The sequence below is a fragment of the Lynx rufus genome, unplaced genomic scaffold (assembly GCF_022079265.1).
Source record: "Lynx rufus isolate CCGP_SWC_20201006 ecotype Redwood Valley unplaced genomic scaffold, mLynRuf1.p SCAF_10, whole genome shotgun sequence".
Classification (NCBI taxonomy): Eukaryota; Metazoa; Chordata; class Mammalia; order Carnivora; family Felidae; genus Lynx; species Lynx rufus.
In genome coordinates, this window is record NW_025814824.1 from 79,784,022 (window position 1) to 79,802,353 (window position 18,332).

At 48.2% G+C, this 18,332-nt stretch overlaps 1 protein-coding gene across 7 annotated transcripts in view; it reads right to left on the reverse strand.

Moving 5' to 3' along the window:
• Nucleotides 1-18,332, reverse strand: part of CDK5RAP2 (CDK5 regulatory subunit associated protein 2) — a 173,673-nt gene that overhangs the window by 94,490 nt on the left and 60,851 nt on the right. For 6 of the 7 annotated variants that reach the window (XM_047068608.1, XM_047068648.1, XM_047068616.1 and 3 more), the window contains 2 exons: nucleotides 17,652-17,870; nucleotides 2,742-2,912 (listed from right to left, as the gene is read on the reverse strand). In XM_047068608.1, the coding sequence (XP_046924564.1) occupies nucleotides 2,742-2,912; nucleotides 17,652-17,870 (390 nt within the window). The remainder of the gene's footprint in view (nucleotides 1-2,741; nucleotides 2,913-17,651; nucleotides 17,871-18,332) is intronic. The other variant, XM_047068639.1, reaches the window with a different exon arrangement.

Here is an 18,332-nt window from a genome sequence, read left to right on the forward strand (position 1 = left end):
TTCACAGCATCATGACCACACAAATGCTGTCCACGACTCACCCACATGGCCCTCCTGTGAGCACATCTCCTTTCATGCTTGTTTCTCTGCTTTCCTTGGAATCAGTAACAAGTGCTTTGCTCTATTTGTCCACTTAGTTCATGAAACTAAATTAGGTACTTAATGTAAATTCATCTCTTTTTTTTTTTTTTTTAATTTTTAACGTTTATTTTATTTTTGAGACAGAGAGAGACAGAGCATGAACGGGGGAGGGCCAGAGAGAGAGGGAGACACAGAATCTGAAACAGGCTCCAGGCCCTGAGCTGTCAGCACAGAGCCCGACGCGGGGCTCGAACTCATGGACCGCGAGATCATGACCTGAGCCCAAGTCGGACGCTTAACCGACTGAGCCACCCAGGCGCCCCTGTAAATTCATCTCTAAACTCTCTAAAATAACTTTCAAATGTCTCTAGATGGAGCCAGACACACCAGGTAAGTGAAGGGCTCCGTTTCTGTTTCTTGGAGAAAGCCCAACGTGGAGGCCCTCTCTCGAAAGCACTCAAATACAAGCTCTCTGCACCCTGGCACTTCTGGTCACCACAACCTAGGAAAATCCCCTACTTGCTGGATCCCACGTCTCTGTCCTGTTCAGTTAGCTTCTCATTTGTATGGATAGGATCACTGTTCAGGAGTTCCCTGCAAGGGGGTACCCTGGAGGCATAGGATTTTAGGCACCGAATGCCAGAAAACGCCTTTGTCCGCCCCCCTCTCGCTGCCAGCTCAGCGGAGTACAGAATGCTGGGCTGGACGTCGCTCTTCCCCCACAATCTGAAAGTGCTGTTCTCCTGCCTTCTGGCCTCCGGTGTTGCTGCTGAGACCTCTGATGTTATTCCGAGTCTGGGTCCTTTGCATCTCGCTCTAGAAGCCTCTCAGAGCCTCTCTTTATCCCCACGTGCTACTATTTCACAAGGACGTGCCTTGGCAGTGTGGGTCACTCACGACTCATTGTGTAAGAAACGCAGCAGACCCTGTTGAGGCACAGGTGTCTGTCCTTCCGCTCCGGAAGCTCTCCTAATACTCAGGTTTTCCCTCCTCTGCTCTGCCTTGTCCCATCTTTCGGGACCTCCTGTTGGCCAGAGATTGGAGCTCCTGAGTCAGGCTTCTACAGCTCTTATTGCTTCCCTCTCATTTTCTCACCCCTGTTTGTTTCTTTGTTGGATTCCATTTTCTGGAAAACTCACTCAACTTTATCTTCCAGTGTTTCTAACTCTCCTATGAAACTTTTTATATCTGTAATCACACTTGCAATTTCCAACAGCTCATTCTTCTTTTCCAAGTATCTTTTATTTTTCAGATCCTGATCTTGGCTCCTATCTAAAGAAGTTATAGTATAGAGCCTTTGGAGAGCTGTCTGGTCTGCTTCACATCCTCCGGTTTCTACTGCCTCCACACAGCTTTGTGCTGTCTGTCTGTCTTTCCTCTTAGACACTTTTCTCCTGTTTGGGGAACTCAGGCCATCCAGCTACCTTTAAAGGTAAAAGTGCTCTTGGGGCGCCTGGGTGGCGCAGTCGGTTAAGCATCCGACTTCAGCCAGGTCACGATCTCGCGCTCCGTGAGTTCGAGCCCCGCGTCAGGCTCTGGGCTGATGGCTCGGAGCCTGGAGCCTGTTTCCGATGCTGTGTCTCCCTCTCTCTCTGCCCCTCCCCCGTTCATGCTCTGTCTCTCTCTGTCCCAAAAATAAATAAAAAACGTTGAAAAAAAAAATTAAAAAAAAAAAAAAAGTGCTCAGAGGCTCTGAGTGTGGAAAGGGCAGGGCAGTGCAGGCTCGTTGTGAGAGGACCAAGTGGGGACTTGCTTGTCCTGCTGGAAGACGCCCGACTGTCTTTTCTCCCCTCAAGGACTCTTCCACTCCCTCCTCGTTTGCATCCAAGAGACCCACTCCTGCCTTCCACTCCCTCCTCGTTTGCATCCAAGAGACCCACTCCTGCCTTCAGCTGTATCTGGTGACCCCCAGGCCAGAGCTTCTCTGGTTTAGGTTCAGCAGAGAGATGGTGAAGAGGACGCGGTCACCAAACTGCCCAGCATTCCAGCCAAATCTCCTGGTTACAAAGGAACCAGGACCCTCATCTGCCTGCTGCGCCTCTCTGGGTTCTGTAGGGTAAACCAGCTTGCTTCTTATTGGCACTTATTTCACTTTTGAGTGAAAGTAATAAAATCACCCAAAGGCTCTCAGTCCTGTGGGCTTGTACCTTTCATCCCTTCACTGTCATCTTAACAAGGCTCCAGTTGGAGGCAGAGTTAAATGCCCATGGTGAGTCCAGCTTGGCTTACCTGTACGCCTGCACTAAATCAAAACTTCACTATACGATCAAGCAAGAGGGGTACTCCGCGACAAAAAGGGACAGTTAGAGGAAAAGCACAGAGTCAGAGGCCACGGTGCACGTCAGGAGCAGCAGGCACTCACGGCGGAAGGACCTCGGTGAAGCGGGCCGGCCTCTGGAGCGAAACAGCCCAGGGCCTCAATCGCGCTCTGCCGCTGACCAGTCGTACGACCCAGAATCAGTCCCTTCCCTTCTTGCTGGTGGCTGGCATCCAAAGGACATAAAGAAAGCTCTGATGTGCTCTGACACACAGCAGCGAAGGCTATAATCATTTTTGCCAGCCTTATTTTTATATACGCATTTCTGCAAAAGAGTTTTTCAACAAAACGACCTATGGCAAGTCAACAGATTTAAACACAAAAGAAAAAGAAGCTTTGGTACCCGAAGCAACAAGTCCTTTGGATTCATACTTCCTGTTAGACTTCTGATCATCTGCTCTTGACTGTGCGATTTTTTATTGCTTTCACTCAAAAGACTCTTGTAACGATTCTCCACGGCCTTCTCTCTCTCATTCACTTCATCGCGTAATTTCTCAACTTCATTCCTAAGGTCCTACCCAAAGGAAAAGAAAAAACAGAATTTATTTCACAGATTTCAAGGGGACACTCCCTCCCCTGTTTCCGCTATAGAAGAGCAAGCGAACAGATGTGTTTTAACAAACATGCGCTTCCTTCTCACAGAAGGTCTCGTGAAAACCAGCTTCAAAAATAAGCTGAGGGGGCGCCTGGGGGGGCTCAGTCGGTTAAGCGTCCGACTTCGGCTCAGGTCATGATTGCACAGTTCGTGGGTTCAAGCCCCGTATCAGGCCTGCTGGGGATTCTCTCACTCTCCCTCTCTCTCTGCGCCTCTCCCCGACTCGCGCTCTCTCTCTCAAAAGTAATAAACTTAAAAAAAGGAATAAGCTGAAATTTGGAAAAAGCTTTATGCACATTCATCACAACATTATTTATAATACCGAAAACCAGAAAGAAATTAAATATCCAACAATAGGGAATTAATTATAAACAGTACGGTATAAAAAAAAAAAGCACACAATTCTGAGGAACACCAAACCAGGATACTATATAATATGATGCTGATTGTTTCCTAAATGCTTACACAAAATATTGTTAAGCCCATGAGGAAGCACGTCAAAATAGTATACCTAAACAGTGGGAATGTGGGTGACTTTCAACTGATTCTTATTTTTCTGAGTTTCTAAAATCTCTAAATAAGTCTATATTACTTTCCTGATCAGGAAAAAAAAAAATTATCTTCAATAATGACATTCACAAGTAACATGGAAAATGCTCGTGTTATAATGTCAGGGAGAAAACCACAAAACCAACAGTAAACAGCGTGATTATAACTACCTCAGGATATACACTATTTGTAATACTGAAGTACTATTCATAATAGCGAAAAGCTGGAAACACCCAAATATCCACCAGTAAAGGAATAAACTATGGGACATTCTCACAATGGAGCACTCAGAACCGATAAAGAAAAAAGAATGAGGACTCTATCAATACGCTGCCCTACAGTAATCTTCAGAATGTACTGCTCAGGTGGGGTTCAGGAGGAACCCAGGAGGAAAAAAAAAAAAAAAAGAATGTATAGCATACTGTCATGTATTTAACTATAAAATAAATTAGATGGTTGCCTTTAGGGAAATAAAAGAGAACATGGTAGAAGGAGGGAGAAGAACTCATTTTACAGATGTGACACTCGAAGCCGTTTAAATGTTTAGGTAACTATTTGAAAAACAACATAAAAATCTCCTAAAACCAGAAGCACAGCAAACAAACAAACAAATAAATCGAACTGTATATCAAGTTGATTGGTTAGCCAAACAGGGAGGAGTTATTTCAGCAACTTAAAAGCAGAGTAATTTATATGCCCCTAAGTGGGGTACTTCTCCAAGGACACAAGGAACCACTGCAGAAAATCTTACACTGTTTGAGTAATCGTGCTGGAAGCAATATTTGTATTGTTATTCTGAAACTGTGCACGTATATATACACTTATTAAATAAGTAAATATTAATGTGATGAGAACCAAGACTACAAGCCTAAGTGAAAACCAATACAAATGCAAAAATAAGTACATGTCTTTGTAAATATGAATTCCAACTATCAAGATGAACTTCTACTTTCTGCGATTTCCTTCCTTTCACTGCGAAAGCCTAAAATCAGCATCCTCCCCGGCATCCAGACTGTAGTCTTTAAATACCATTTCCCACCAAAAAGAACCAGGGTGCTCAGAACACAGCCCCTAGAACATCAGCAGCAACACCTAGGAATGGCAAATGCAGTAAACAACCAGAATAGCACTCAATAAATATCTGCTGGGAGGACGGACGGATGGATGGATCGACGGACGGACGGATCAGGTAGATGGGATTTGCTCCCCATTTTATGAATGGGGAAACAGGCTCAGGTAAAGTTATTTACCCACAATCATGGTCACTAAGGGACAGCACCCGCCTGATGCCACCTCTGATTACCAGCCTCTCAAGCTCACTTCCACACTATGACCAGGGTCTGGATTTCTTTTGAAATGATCCCCATCCACCTACAGTCATCTGACACTTGCTCGTAGAAACCTCCTCCTAGGGCGCCTGGGTGGCTCAGTCGGTTAAGCGGCCAACTTCGGCTCAGGTCATGATCTTGTAGTTCGTGGGTTCGAACCCCACATCAGGCTCTGTGCTGACGGCTCAGAGCCTGGAGCCTGTTTCAGATTCTGTGTCTCCCTCTCTCTCTCTGACCCTCCCCTGTTCATGCTCTGTCTCTCTCTGTCTCAAAAATCAATAAACGTTAAAAAAAAAAAAGAAAAAAAGAAACCTCCTCCTAAAAACTGGATCATAGGGACCATAAAATCTTGTGTTAAGCCAAAAGGTACATCTTTAAATTCACAATAAGTTTGCCCGCCATCTTGGAAAGGTCATCCTGAAAAGATCATGCCTCCTTTTTAATCTTAAAATACTTCTGCATCATATGCTAAGTCAAAAGTGTACACCGTTTACATGCATAGTAATTACTGGTCCACTTACATCATTTCCTTGATTCCGTTCTCTCCGTCACGTAAGCACCCATCAGACGCATTATTTTAATGTCTGGTTCAAGTTCTAGTCTCTATGTGCATGTACAGCAATTTACTCCGCTCTCCCGTTTCATTTGCTTATACAATTTTAATGCGGGTACCTAGATTAAGAACTTGCATGTTTTAAGTGAGAAAGGTGACCAATATGCCACATTTCTTCCACATGTTCCCCAAACTAACAGAGTTGACCACATGAAAATGACCTGTTCCAAAATCCCACAAAGGACATGTAACTGGGTCATTCCTCAAGATTACAGGTGCTTAATCTGAGGTCCACTGAATGGGTCCCCGGGAGCCTATGCAAATGTGTGTGTGTGTGTGTGTGTGTGTGTGTGTGTGTGCGCGCGTGTGTGTGTATTTTTGGTGGTAGAAGGACCTCAGCGTAAATCAGAGTCTCAGGGAAAGTCAGGACACCAAACAGGATAAAGCATTTCTCTTATTATAACCATTTGTAATAGAAACTACTATTTACCCCGCACCCGCCTTGAGCCAAGCATGTGCCAAGGCCCTTGGACATAAAACATCCTGAGCCCTGATGACTGCATACATGGTAAGTATTGAGTCCTGTGTTTTTTTTTAAAATTTTTTTTTTCCAACGTTTATTTATTTTTGGGACAGAGAGAGACAGAGCATGAACCGGGGAGGGGCAGAGAGAGAGGGAGACACAGAATCGGAAACAGGCTCCAGGCTCTGAGCCATCAGCCCAGAGCCTGACGCGGGGCTCGAACTCACGGACCGCGAGATCGTGACCTGGCTGAAGTCGGACGCTTAACCGACTGCGCCACCCAGGCGCCCCGAGTCCTGTGTTTATAGAAAGGAAACCAAGGCTCACGGAGGCTGAAAGTTGTTTACAGAGCTTTACAACAAGTAAGTTCTAGTGCTGAAATTCAAACCCAGGTCGGTCAGACCCCAAATTCTGCGCTCTCTCTCACCCAACCGCACCTCTGTTAAGACCAAAGAAATAGAAAACCACTCTGGGACACCGGCTGCCACTGGTCAACAATTCCAACACCCCAAGCTAATGTCACAGTTTCTCAAGGACTCGGGGTTGACAAAACATCCAGCCTGAAAGCTACGCCCTCCTGCTAATGAATGGGGCGGGACCAAGGACCCTGGACCTCACGCGAAGAGCAGTCAGAGAAGGCTTGAAGTAAAAGGCCCACTGCAGGGAGGGGGGCACGTGTGTGCTGAGGTGGCCTTGAGGAGGAGCAGCTGCCATGGCAACACAGAGGCGCCGACAGGCTCCTGTGCTCGGCACCAGTGGAGTTATAATAAATGTTTAGGGGAGGCATGGAGACGGCATGTCTCGCCTGAGCAAAACAATCAGAACCGAAAATTGATAATCTTGGGTGGTTTCCCCAAACCTCTTTCAATATCCCCAGGCTGTGAAGATAGGCAGAAGTAGACTCGAATCCGGGCTCTACCGCTAACTAGCCGTGTGACCACAGATAGATAACAAAAATCTTTGAGTGTTTCCTTTCCAGTAAATGGGGATAACGGTACAGGCTCCTAGGGTCCCCGGAGTTAGTTAAATGAGACAATGTGCGATGGGCACCCAGCACAGCAGGTGCACAGGAAACGACACTATGTCATCTCCCGCCCTCTGCACGCATATCCTCCAGGCGGACCTCTACTCCCAGGTTTCCTCCTGTGGCCACAGCATCACCACCCACCGGGCCCCAGATCCCGCTCCTCCCCCTGGCTCTCACACACACCTTGCCAGGTGACTCAGGCCTGAAGGGAGAGCCCAGCCTCCGCGCAGAGCACACGAGAGAGGAAGGGTGAGTATGTGGTGATTTTACGTGGACACGAGTGCCCAAATCCCGCCCTGCCAGCTACCCCTACCCCCAACCCCCTGGAGTTCTCACAGGAGCTGAACCAACCACAGACTGGGAATCAAAGTACAAGTCTGTGAAAATGGCCTACCCGAAGCAGGGCTTTCTGATAAAACACGGCTGTTCTGGGTTTTGCTTTTTGAAGGAGGAGGGTACATGCAGCTCAGGGGAGCCATCTCCCCAACAAGTGCCAGGCCTGGTTAGGTCTGCAGCAAGAAAGCTAGGGAATCCGGAACCTGGGTTCTTGCCTTAAGGGAGAGTAACCCACGCATCAGCAAGGCTGGCCTGGTGAACCGGGACTCTGAGTACCCGGACAGTCCCCCATCCTCCCTTGAGGAAGTATTAAGAGGACAGGTAGAACCGGAAGTACTGGGGAGAAAAATGTCCTCCCTGCTCAGCCCTCCTCTCCCTCCACCCCCCTGCCTCTGCCTTCTTCAGAAATCAGCTCTCAGCTGCTCAAGTGCAACAGCTTCCTAACTGGTCTATCTCTGCGTTCACCCACCAAATCACACACACACACCCCGATCATTACATCTCTACCCAGGACCCCGCAGTGACCTCGTGCTAACTGTGAATGAAGCCACCTTGCTTAACAAACCTTCGTCCCAGGCCCCCTACTTCCCACCACGGGCTCCAGCCTACCTTGTAGCCTTACCTCGCCTGACCACCTGTCCCTCTCCATCTGGAAACAGACAGTATAGCTCCCCCCAGTTCTGCCTGGAGACAGCATGCTCACCCTGCAAGGTCCATTCCCAGTGCCATCTCTTCCACGATGCCCTCCCGGACTGCTCTGGCCCTCAGCGATCGTCCTCCCAAAACACCACCCACCACCTTTCTCTGCAAACCTCTACAGCGTTTAGGACAGTGATGGGCCCTTTACAACCATCCCCTCACGCAGCTCTCACAACACCCCTGTGGGCAGATGCTCTGACCCCACCCATTTTACCAATCAGGAAACAGAGGTTCAAATACACCAGCAACTTACCCAAAGGAAAAGGTGGCGGAATCAGGATTTAAAGCAGGTCTATTCACGTTCTTTTCACTAAACCACTAAACCAGTGGTTTTTCCCTTTTTTTTTTTTCTTTTTTAGACAGAGGGAGAGAGAGCACACGCACACACATGCATGCACACATGCGCACACAAGTAGGGGAGGGGTGGAAGGAGGGAGGGAGAGGGAAAGAGAAAGAGAGAGAGAAAGAGAATCCCAAGCAGGCTCCACACTGAGCGCAGAGCCCAATGAGGACCTTGATCCCTCATCCCTGGGATCATGACCTGAGCCAAAATCAAGAGTCAGACAGTCAACCGACAGAGCCATCCAGGTGCCCCCACACCAGTGGTTTTTCAAAGGGAGCCCAGGAAGCCCGGGGATTAGCAAAACCCAAGGCTGGCCCTCGCATCCTCTAACTGCACACTCCTGGGCCTTCCTCCAACAACGGACCCGGTTGGCTTGGGGACAAACATGGAAATCTGTACTTGATTTTAGTGCAAGAAGCCACTACCCTGAGGAACCTGCAAACCCCCTCAGGCGCACCTGTCTTACTTGCTTCTGGACCAAGGGACAGGGAAGAGAGTCTGAAAACCCCTCTCCCGTACCAGACCACCACCTTGCTTTCCAGAAGAGAGCTGCCACAGGAGGATCTGCGTGCAGTGACATCAACCGAGTGGCCTCACTTTTCACCTAATGGGCAATTTTGCTTAAGATGCGCAGGTGTGCTCTGGACCAACACTGAGCTGAGCGTCGCCTTTGCATATCACAGGGAGAATGACAGAAAAAAGAAGCGGATTATTTTAAAAATAAAATATCCCTATAATCTTAGAATCACATTAGAAATGAAAAGCCAGGCCCTCTTACTTCCTTCTGCAGTCAGCTGGTTTGTTTTATCTCCGGCCAGATGGAGAATGAGAAGGTTCTCATCCATCAAATTTCCACCTTCTCAGGTTTCGCTGTGAGAAAGCTTGTCAGAGTGCTCAGTGGTTACCTTTTTCAATACACAAAGGAAACTTCTCCAAAATCTTAATGAGGTATAGGAACCCAGTGATGTAAGAATTTCCAGAATTAGCATGAGAGAGCAGTGTCCAGCCCATGTTCCGAAGCCTTGTCGCCCCTGGGGGCGGTGGAGGGTGACATGGTGGGGGAGGGGGTGCCCGGCCTCCCACCTCACTTCTCCCGGAGCAGCCCTGCCTTCACGTTTTCTCTCCAGAAGAGCTACATTTGAACAAAGAATTCATATGCTTCAATGAATGAATAAATGGACAAACGGAAACTGCTGGAATGAGCCGGGCTCACCACAGAGATCTGACACACGCGTGTGGCACTGTGTGGTCCTGGCTGCGGGGACTACAAAAGTTCTGAGCAAGGAACTCAGTGTGGCTTTCACCAGGAAGCTGGCTGGGCGGGGGAGGGACGAAGGAGTCAGAGTTCAAACTGGGCAGGGGTCAAGGCCCAGCTGAGTCACTTAACAGCCATCAGGCACCACCCCTCTCTCCAACCCCAGCCGGGGTGTGATGGAACCTTCCGCCCTCTCCTCTCTGCCAGCCACTCACTGTTCTTCTTTGTGCCAGGCTCGTGCATGCTCCCCAGGTGTCCACACAGGCTCTCCCTTGACCAGCAAACAGCTACTCAGCCTTCAAGTCTCCCCTCCAAACCTCCTCCTCGGTGAAGCCCTCCCCACTCCCACCCCTGCTGTTAGTGTAGATCCATGCTCTGTGCTCCCAAAGCGTCTGGCCCATCCCCCTACCCGCACTTATCTCGCTATATTTTAATTAGCTCTCTGTCTGTGTTTCTAGTTCTCTGCCAGATTCCTTCGGAGACTGTGTCTGATTTGATTCAGTCCTGTGCTCCCAGTGCCCAGGACAGAGCCTGGCACAGAAATTATAAAGTAAGAACCAGAGATAAGGGAAAGCCTTTCTGTCTGTGCCCCCAGAGAGACTACAGCAATTCCACGTGAAAACTGATGGGAACAGCCTTTTACACCAGCCTCCAAAGCAGCCCCATGCACAAGCCACTGAGGTACTACAGAATCCGTCACTCGAAAAGGGTTCTGCCCCCCTTCCTAGAGGGATCAATCAGCTGGAAAGGAACAGACAAGCACTTTCTTCAGAGGAGAGGGGAGTGTTGATCAAGGAAGAAATTTACAGCTTTGTTGACTTGGCTGGTAACCGGGCAGACCACATTTATTAGTCAACAGTGTCCATTAGATTCTAGCGGGCAGTGGTTTGTCATTTGAAGTCCTGAGCCAGCACCTGCCACACAATTAAAAGCAGGAAAAGAGGAACGAGGAGGAGTCCAACACATCTGCCTCTGCGTGCCAGGAACCTCTGCTTTCTCATGCATTAAATGTTACTATCCATTCATTTAATCCTAAAATAGGTAAAATCAACCCCATTTCAGGGGAGAGAACCTCAGCTGAGAGAAGTTAAGCAACTGACCTAGAGGCTTAGAGCTAAGCACCTGCCAAAGCCAAGATTCGAACCCAAGCCCAGCACTGTTGCCCCCTGCTCCCAAGATACCGACTCGAACTGCCAAGTTTCTCGTTCCCAGGGGAGTGGCATCATCTCCACCATCAGAACAGCTACTACTCATTGATCGTTTGTGACGTGCCAGGTGTTATGCTCGTAAGTGCTGTCCCCGATCTCAGACAATCCTTACAACCAAGCTCTTTTTCTAAGAAGAAATGGACCCCACAGTTTGGAAAGGCAAAGTTACTGGCTCATGGTCCAACAGCGAGCCAGTGGTGGAGCCAGAACTCAAACCCGGTTTTGACCCAAGTCTCTGCACTCAGCCTTTTTCTTTTTTTTTTTTTTTTGATTTTTTAATATTTATTTTTGAGAGAGGGGGTGGGGGAGAGGGACAGAGAGAGAGGGAGACACAGATCCGAAGCAGGCTCCAGGCTCTGAGCTGTGAACATAGAGCCCAATGTGGGGCTCGAACTCACAAACCGTGAGATCATGACCTGAGCCGAAGTCGGACGCCCAACTGACGGAGGCGCCCCGTGCACTCAGCCTTTCTTAAGAGTGGCTGGAATTTGCAAAGACAGGACTTCCTCAAGCAAAGGCCATTTAAACTGCATACCGGTCTACAGGGACTCCAACTCAGAATCTTCCCACCCGATTGCAACAAAAACGAGGCAAGGGGAACTCTGATTCCTGAGTCACACTACTTCAGGTCTGTGGTCCTAGCCCTACCCAACCAGCCTACAGACACTGTCTCCAAATGCCATGTTTTGACTACGGATCACAAGAGACGCCCTGAACGCTGTCATAATCTCATCTGGAGCTATCCATCAACAAACGCATGTGAAACCAGAGGGGTTCAGGATGAACTACCCTGAAATTAAACCTGCTCCTGTCAAAGCACATGGGATTAGCCAGCTGGGTGACGGGTACAACTTTAATTAGATTTTTGGGCTTTAGCCAGCAAATGCATCCCCACAGAGCTAAGTGCCCAGGTACTGAAGCACACACTTGTCAGAGGAGCGGATGACAGGTCTTGTAACAGATGAGAGCATTATGAGACAGTCTGGGGAATACAGCTAAACCAATGTCTCATATACGTTGCTTATAAAGGAGAAGAAAAAGACTAGCACTTACTCCTTTCCCCCCACCCACCCCGAGTAGCATACAGAACACCTGACCCAGAAAAAGCAAATCTAAAATAAAGGTAAATAAAGGTTTACCTCTCTCTATCACTTTTCACCAAACACACACACACACACACACACACACACACACACACACACACACAAGCACGCATGCATATGCACACACACGTACACACTAAAAGGAGAGGCTTAAGCCTCTGGAGCCAAATGATACACCAAAGTCAAGGTGTGAGGGCAAGGATGCAACAATCCGAGCAGCATTCCCGTTACAAACCACAGAAGCCAGCACACTTACAACATGGCAGTTAAGACACCAACTTGGGAACACCAGGTTTGTTGGTGTGTATTTTGCCAAGACCTCCTGAACTTCCTGGTAGGGATGTGGCTCCCTCTGGTGGCAAGGAGGTATAATACAAAGAAGGGGCTCTGTCTGGGAGACGCACCTTTGGACCCTTCTGGTTGTGGAAAGATTTCGAAGGAAAAGCCAAAGCTTGTATTCACCAGGGCCTACCAACAGTGCCTGTGCCACCGCGGGGACTCATTACACGTCCCTTGAATAAACAAACAAACGCAAATTATAACGTGTGCCGAGTCAACCGGCACTGGGTCACCGCAATCCCAGGCAACTGAAACAAACGTGACAAAGTGACTCTCATGGTCGAAGTTCGCAGGGCCCAGGCACCTTCTGACACAGGGAACTCCTACGCCCCAGACCCAAGCTGCCTGTTCAGACAGGTATCGGCTCCCTCTGAAGAGCTGAAGAGCAAGCACACTGAGACAGCAATTCACGTGCAAAGGATGGTTTGCCCACATCCAAAAGATAACCGGTCGGCTTTCCATCAGAAAGAATTCAGGGGATGCTGAAAACAACAACAAAACCCAGTATGCTTGACCGTGGACCACGGCAAAGGCTCTGAGTCAGGACTCGCCTATAAAAAGGGCTGCAGCATTTCTCACTGAGCTTGGAGTTCCTGTCTAAGAAACGAGCATAATGGGGGGGTGCCTGGGTGGCTCAGTCGGTAAAGCGCCCGACTTCAGATCAGCTCATGATCTCGTGGTTCGTGAGTTCTAGCCCCACGTCGGGCTCTGTGCTGACAGCTCAGAGCCTGGAGCCTGTTTCAGGTTCTGTCTCCCTCTCTCTCTGCCCCTCCCCACTTGTGTTCACTCCCTCTCCCTCTCTCTCTCTCTAAGATAAAGACATTTAAAAAATCAAAAAAAAAGAAAAAAAGAAATGAGAATAATGGGAAATAGCTGGACCATCGTCCCAGGGACTGGAAACCACATCTGAGCTTACCGACTTGGGTGACACTGACGTGGCCCTGCACAGAACTGCTTCTACTGAACGGCATAGTGTCAAAGACCCTATCCTGCTCGAGAACTCCAGAAACCCACCAGAGGCAATACCACTCCCAGGCCTGAGTCCCAGCAGAAGCCGTGCTCTTATCTCAATGTGTTCATCTTCAGACACTGAAGACCTTGTACCCGAATTTCCCTTTTTTTTTTTTTTTTTCCGAATTTCCCTTTTTACTTTCGCTGCCAGGAGCTGCCGGCTGAATTTTAAGCCCCACCTTTGGTACCGTCACAGGTATCGCGACGTGCATTTCTCCTCACTCTGCTTCCATTTTACTACTCCCCCTTTTCGTTCCTTGACCTTAACGCCTTTATCTGTATCTTTGATCTCATTTTTATGACTCTCCGTAAACCTCTGAAAATGTTTCTGAAACACCAAAGGGAATACATCACAATTTTTAAAGCTCCAAATAATACTGTTTTGTGTCCCCAAATACACCATCCGCTCTCATACCCCTGTGCCTCGGCCCTCTCTACAAAACCCTCCCTTGCCTATCTACTATTAACCTTTGTTTAACTCCAGCTTCAGAACCGGTTCACAAGTCGCTTTCCCCGAGAGCCTTCTCTGACCCTGCGAGCCGCTTCCCTGCCCTGTGCTCCCGCGGGACTTCGTTCATACCACTGTCGTGGAAGCGTCCCCACGCCCAGCCGAGGGTCTGCACAGTGTTCAATGTGGCCGAACGCACGGATGGATTCCTCTCCTTTGCCAGGGCAGAAACAGAGGCCCCTACAAGGTCTGCTTATTTGTTGGTTTGTTTCAATCCGGAAGCAACGGCAGTAGCAGCTGGTGAGTGAATCTAGTTCATTAAAGAGCCTGTTAGAGAACAAGCAGACAAGACACGCCGGGCCGGCAGGTCCTGCTCTACGTCTGCATTGAACACCCCCTTCATGCTCCCCGGACTCTCAACAAGCCAGCGCCCTGACGTCCAGTGTAAAACGTTCACAGGAGACGGACACGGCCGAATTCTTCGGTCGTAACCAGAAGGTAAGCAGAGATACCACTGTGACGCAATACATACACAAAAGGAAAGAATCCATGGCCACATCACCTCGCCGGAAACACACATATGACCTGATGCAGAAAAGGAGTCAAGGCGAGATCTAGAAAGCTCGGGGTCACGGCCACGTTCGCCTGAGGTAAGCGTTTAGCGTGCGTTGTGGTTGTTCAGGTCTGGAGCAAAGCAGCCCGCTTCTCTGGGTAACTGCCCAGCCCTCCCAAGCATGTGCCTCTGAGGAGGCCGTCCGTGGCGGGACTCACACGCACACGCGCATGCACACGTACACACCGCTGACAAAGAGCAGGCACGTGACCCACGCTGGTCTGGGCCTCTCCATACCTCACCCCTCCGGCCATCCTGACAGGGAGACAGCGGGGGCGACGGAGTGGGAGAGTCCTCCTCCCTCTTATGTAATAAACCGGGACTATGTGACCCCAGCAGGAGGGCAATGATGGTCCAACCACCTGGAACTGGAGGATCTCTCCACCTGGAACTGGAGGGAACCGGCTCTCAGGGACCAAGATCCGGTCCCCACAGTGTGCCAGGGTCTCTGTCCCTCCAGCACTTTAGTTATTACACAAGGCAAGAATTCCCTCTTTTTGCCTAAGTCAGCTCAAGCTGGATTTCAGTCACGGCAGAAAAACCCCTCCCACCCCCAGGATGCTCAACCCCAATCCCTCCTCTCACTGTCCCCCTCCCCTTCCTTTCGTCACCAAGCACCCCCCGCCTCCCCACACAGATGTGCAGGTGCTACACAGGAATATATCTGCTTACCAACAGCAGCCCAAAATTCTTTCAGAAGCACCAAGGTGTACCTGAGTAAGTGCTTTACGGAACCACCAAGGTCTGATGGCAGAGGGACAGGTGAATAAATTACAGCATCTCCACCTGATGTAACATCACACAGCCCTTTCAAATGTTTACCAAGAATGGGTTATGAGATTAAAAAATTACTTATTTTATAGAGAGATGTGTGTATGTGTATGCATGTCCCCAATCCAAATTCTACTGAATGAACCTTTTATAATGACAGTGAGGGCTGGAGGGGCTGAGCTACTTTAAACTAAGTGGAAGTTATCCAGTGAAGGAATAAGAACCATGAAAACCGCACCTCTACCTGGCCAGTCTTTGCCTTACCGCACACAACTCAAACCCTACTTCTTCTCGTTCAACTCATGTCACCTCCTCCTAGAAGGTTTCCCGACTACTCCATCCCACGGGGATCTTCTGCACCGACTCCCTGAGCTGCATTAATGAGCCCTGGATTTTAAGCTATTTTGCATTTTATCACAGATAACATTTCCATCTCCCTTTGGAAAAGATGAAACTTTCAGAGACCATGGCTTATATTTCCATCAACATCTAAAGCAGGGACATCTGGTGTTCAAGAACACGTGGGAAACGCTTCTTTTAACAACATGCACTAAACTGGTATACTCCAAGGTCGCCGGTGGCAGCATAAACTGGGCCAGCCCTTTGGACAAATGATTTGGCAACATGATTAACTAGCATAAAATGTTGGTAGCATCTGACCTAGTAAACTCACTCAAATCCTAGGAATTTTAAGGGAAAACACCTTTACGCCCAAAGACGGTTATCGTGGCATCATTTAAACAACAAACACGGCGACAGAACAGGAAATGATTATGTAAAGCATGTGAAATCTGTTCAGTGAAGAGTATGCATCATTCCACACGGTCACTCTGGGCCCCACACAGTATGGGAAGATGCCCGTGATAAAGTAAGGGATCAAAGGACCCAGAGCGGCACCCAGCTGCACCAAGGTCTGAAGGGTGACACTGAAAACCAAAAAGTTACTGTGTCAGGCTGGTGGAACTGTAGGTGACGTTTTCTTTTTCTAAATTTCCATTACTGTTCCCTTGATGTTCATTAATATTTGTGTTAAAATACACAAACATTCATATTTCAATTCTCTTGTCAGTGTTCACGTTAGGATTTCAAAGCAGGGGATCCAGACGTCCGTGACCACAGCAGCCACGGGAGAACTCAACTGTAGCACCTGTGGGCTCCCCTGTGAGACTGCCACTCTAATGACTGCCCACCCGAGGTCCTGTGCCTGCCCGGGGTTCCTGTGCAGGTTATTCATTTGACCAGAGTGTCAATGATCACTCAGACTCAGACCCTATCCCACCCAACTGCACCCAGGTGACGCATCTGGATGTGACTCTCAACACGCTGAATACTTAAGTTGAAATGTAACAAATTTTCGGGCACCTGGGTGGCTCAGTCGGTTAAGCGTCTGACTCTTGATCTCGACTCACGTCATGATCTCACAGTTCGTGGGTTCAAGCCCTGCATCGGGCTCTGTGCTGACAGCTCAGAGCCTGCTTTGGATTCTCTCTCTCTCTCTCTGTCCCTCCCCTGCTTGCTCTCTCTCTCAAAAATAAATAAACTTTAAAAAACATATAATAGAAATCTTCAAAGATAAACTACTTTATGCCTGCCAAATTCAGAATTTTTTATTTTAAATTTTATTTAAATTTTTTTTAATGCTTATTTTTTTGAAAAAGAGACAGAGCGTGAGCAGGGAAGGGGCAGAGAGAAGGAAACACAGAATCCGAAGCAGACTCCAGGCTCTGAGCTGTCAGCACAGAGCCCAACGCGGGGCTCAAACTCGTGAACCATGAGATCACGACCTGAGCCAAAGTCAGACACTTAACCGACTGAGCCACCCAAGTGCCCCCCGAGAGAATTTTTTAAATGCTAGCATCCAGTGCTGAATAAATACACAGTCTTTAAAAAAGGATCACTCTAATACACAGAAATCGGACATAATCATTCTGGGAAACAATTTGCATATATCTATAAAATAATGGTAAAAATATTCATACTCTTTGACCCAATAATTATGCCTCTATCAGGAACTAATCAATGGAAAAGTATTTAGATACAAGGATGTTTGCTATTGCATGTTATAAGGCAAAAAAAAAGAAAAAAATAGTGTAACAACCTAAATGTCCTACATAAGGGAGTAAATAAACTGCAGCACATCCAAGTGATGAAATATTATCCTCGTACCGAAAAACAAACAAACAAAAACATGTTTCTGAAGAGCACTCATAACATGGCAACACACCAAAAAGAGAACACCGAAAAAAGCAAAATACAAAACTGCATTTTCAGCCTGATGCCAATCATGTGTGCATGTGACTGTGACTGAGTGAGCGAGTGAGTGAGTGGGTGAGTGTGTGTGTGTGTGTGTGTGTGTGTGTGTGTGTGAGAGAGAGAGAGAGAGAGAGAGAGAGAGAGACAGAGAGACAGGCAGAATTTCTAGGTGATGAGACGAGGAGTGAAACATTTTCTTCTTTATGTTTTTCAGACTTTTCTACGTCTTCCGCAAAGAAGATCTCCCTGAAACCAGCAAGTGCCAAAGAGCCCGGCCCGCCCACGCCGCTGCCGCTCACGTGGATGGTGCGGTCCCCTCTGCTCCTCTCGCGATGGGCCTCCTCCAAGTCCTTCTCCAGTCTCTCTCTCTCCTGCTGCAGGCGGCTCAGCTCCTGGGTCACCTTCCTCACGCTCCTACGCAGTCGGTGGTTCTCCGCGCTCTTGTTGAGGTTTTCTGAGCGCAGCTGCACCAAAAGGGTGGCCTTGTCTAGCAGAGCAGCCTCACAATCCTCAGACCCCTACGAGAGGAAGAAGAGAGGGGAGACGAGCGGGTTTCTGGAGTGCACTCAACAGACTGCCTTGGGGTGGGGGGAAAGGAGTTGAGGAAGGAAAAGAAAAAGATGGACATAACCTCCAGGACCCAAAGCACAACTAACATGAAGATTTTGAAATAACACAGAGTAATGATTATGTTACGATGCTGATGTTAAGAGGGGAAAGGCTACAACCGGGTAAAAGTGCTGTGGTTTTTTTAAAAGACTGCAAGGAAAAGCACAGAATATTAACAAAATCTGGATCTGGGTGGGTACATAGAGCTGATTTCTTTCCTTCGCTTCTTTCAAACGTTCTGAGGTTACTGAGAATGTTCCTGTTATAATGGTTTAAAAAAAGAAAAACAACTTCATCCACTTGTTTTTACAAGGTAGAAAATGAAGAGTGCCACGTGACAAGCAGAGACAGATTCAAGCCGGCAATGCTCA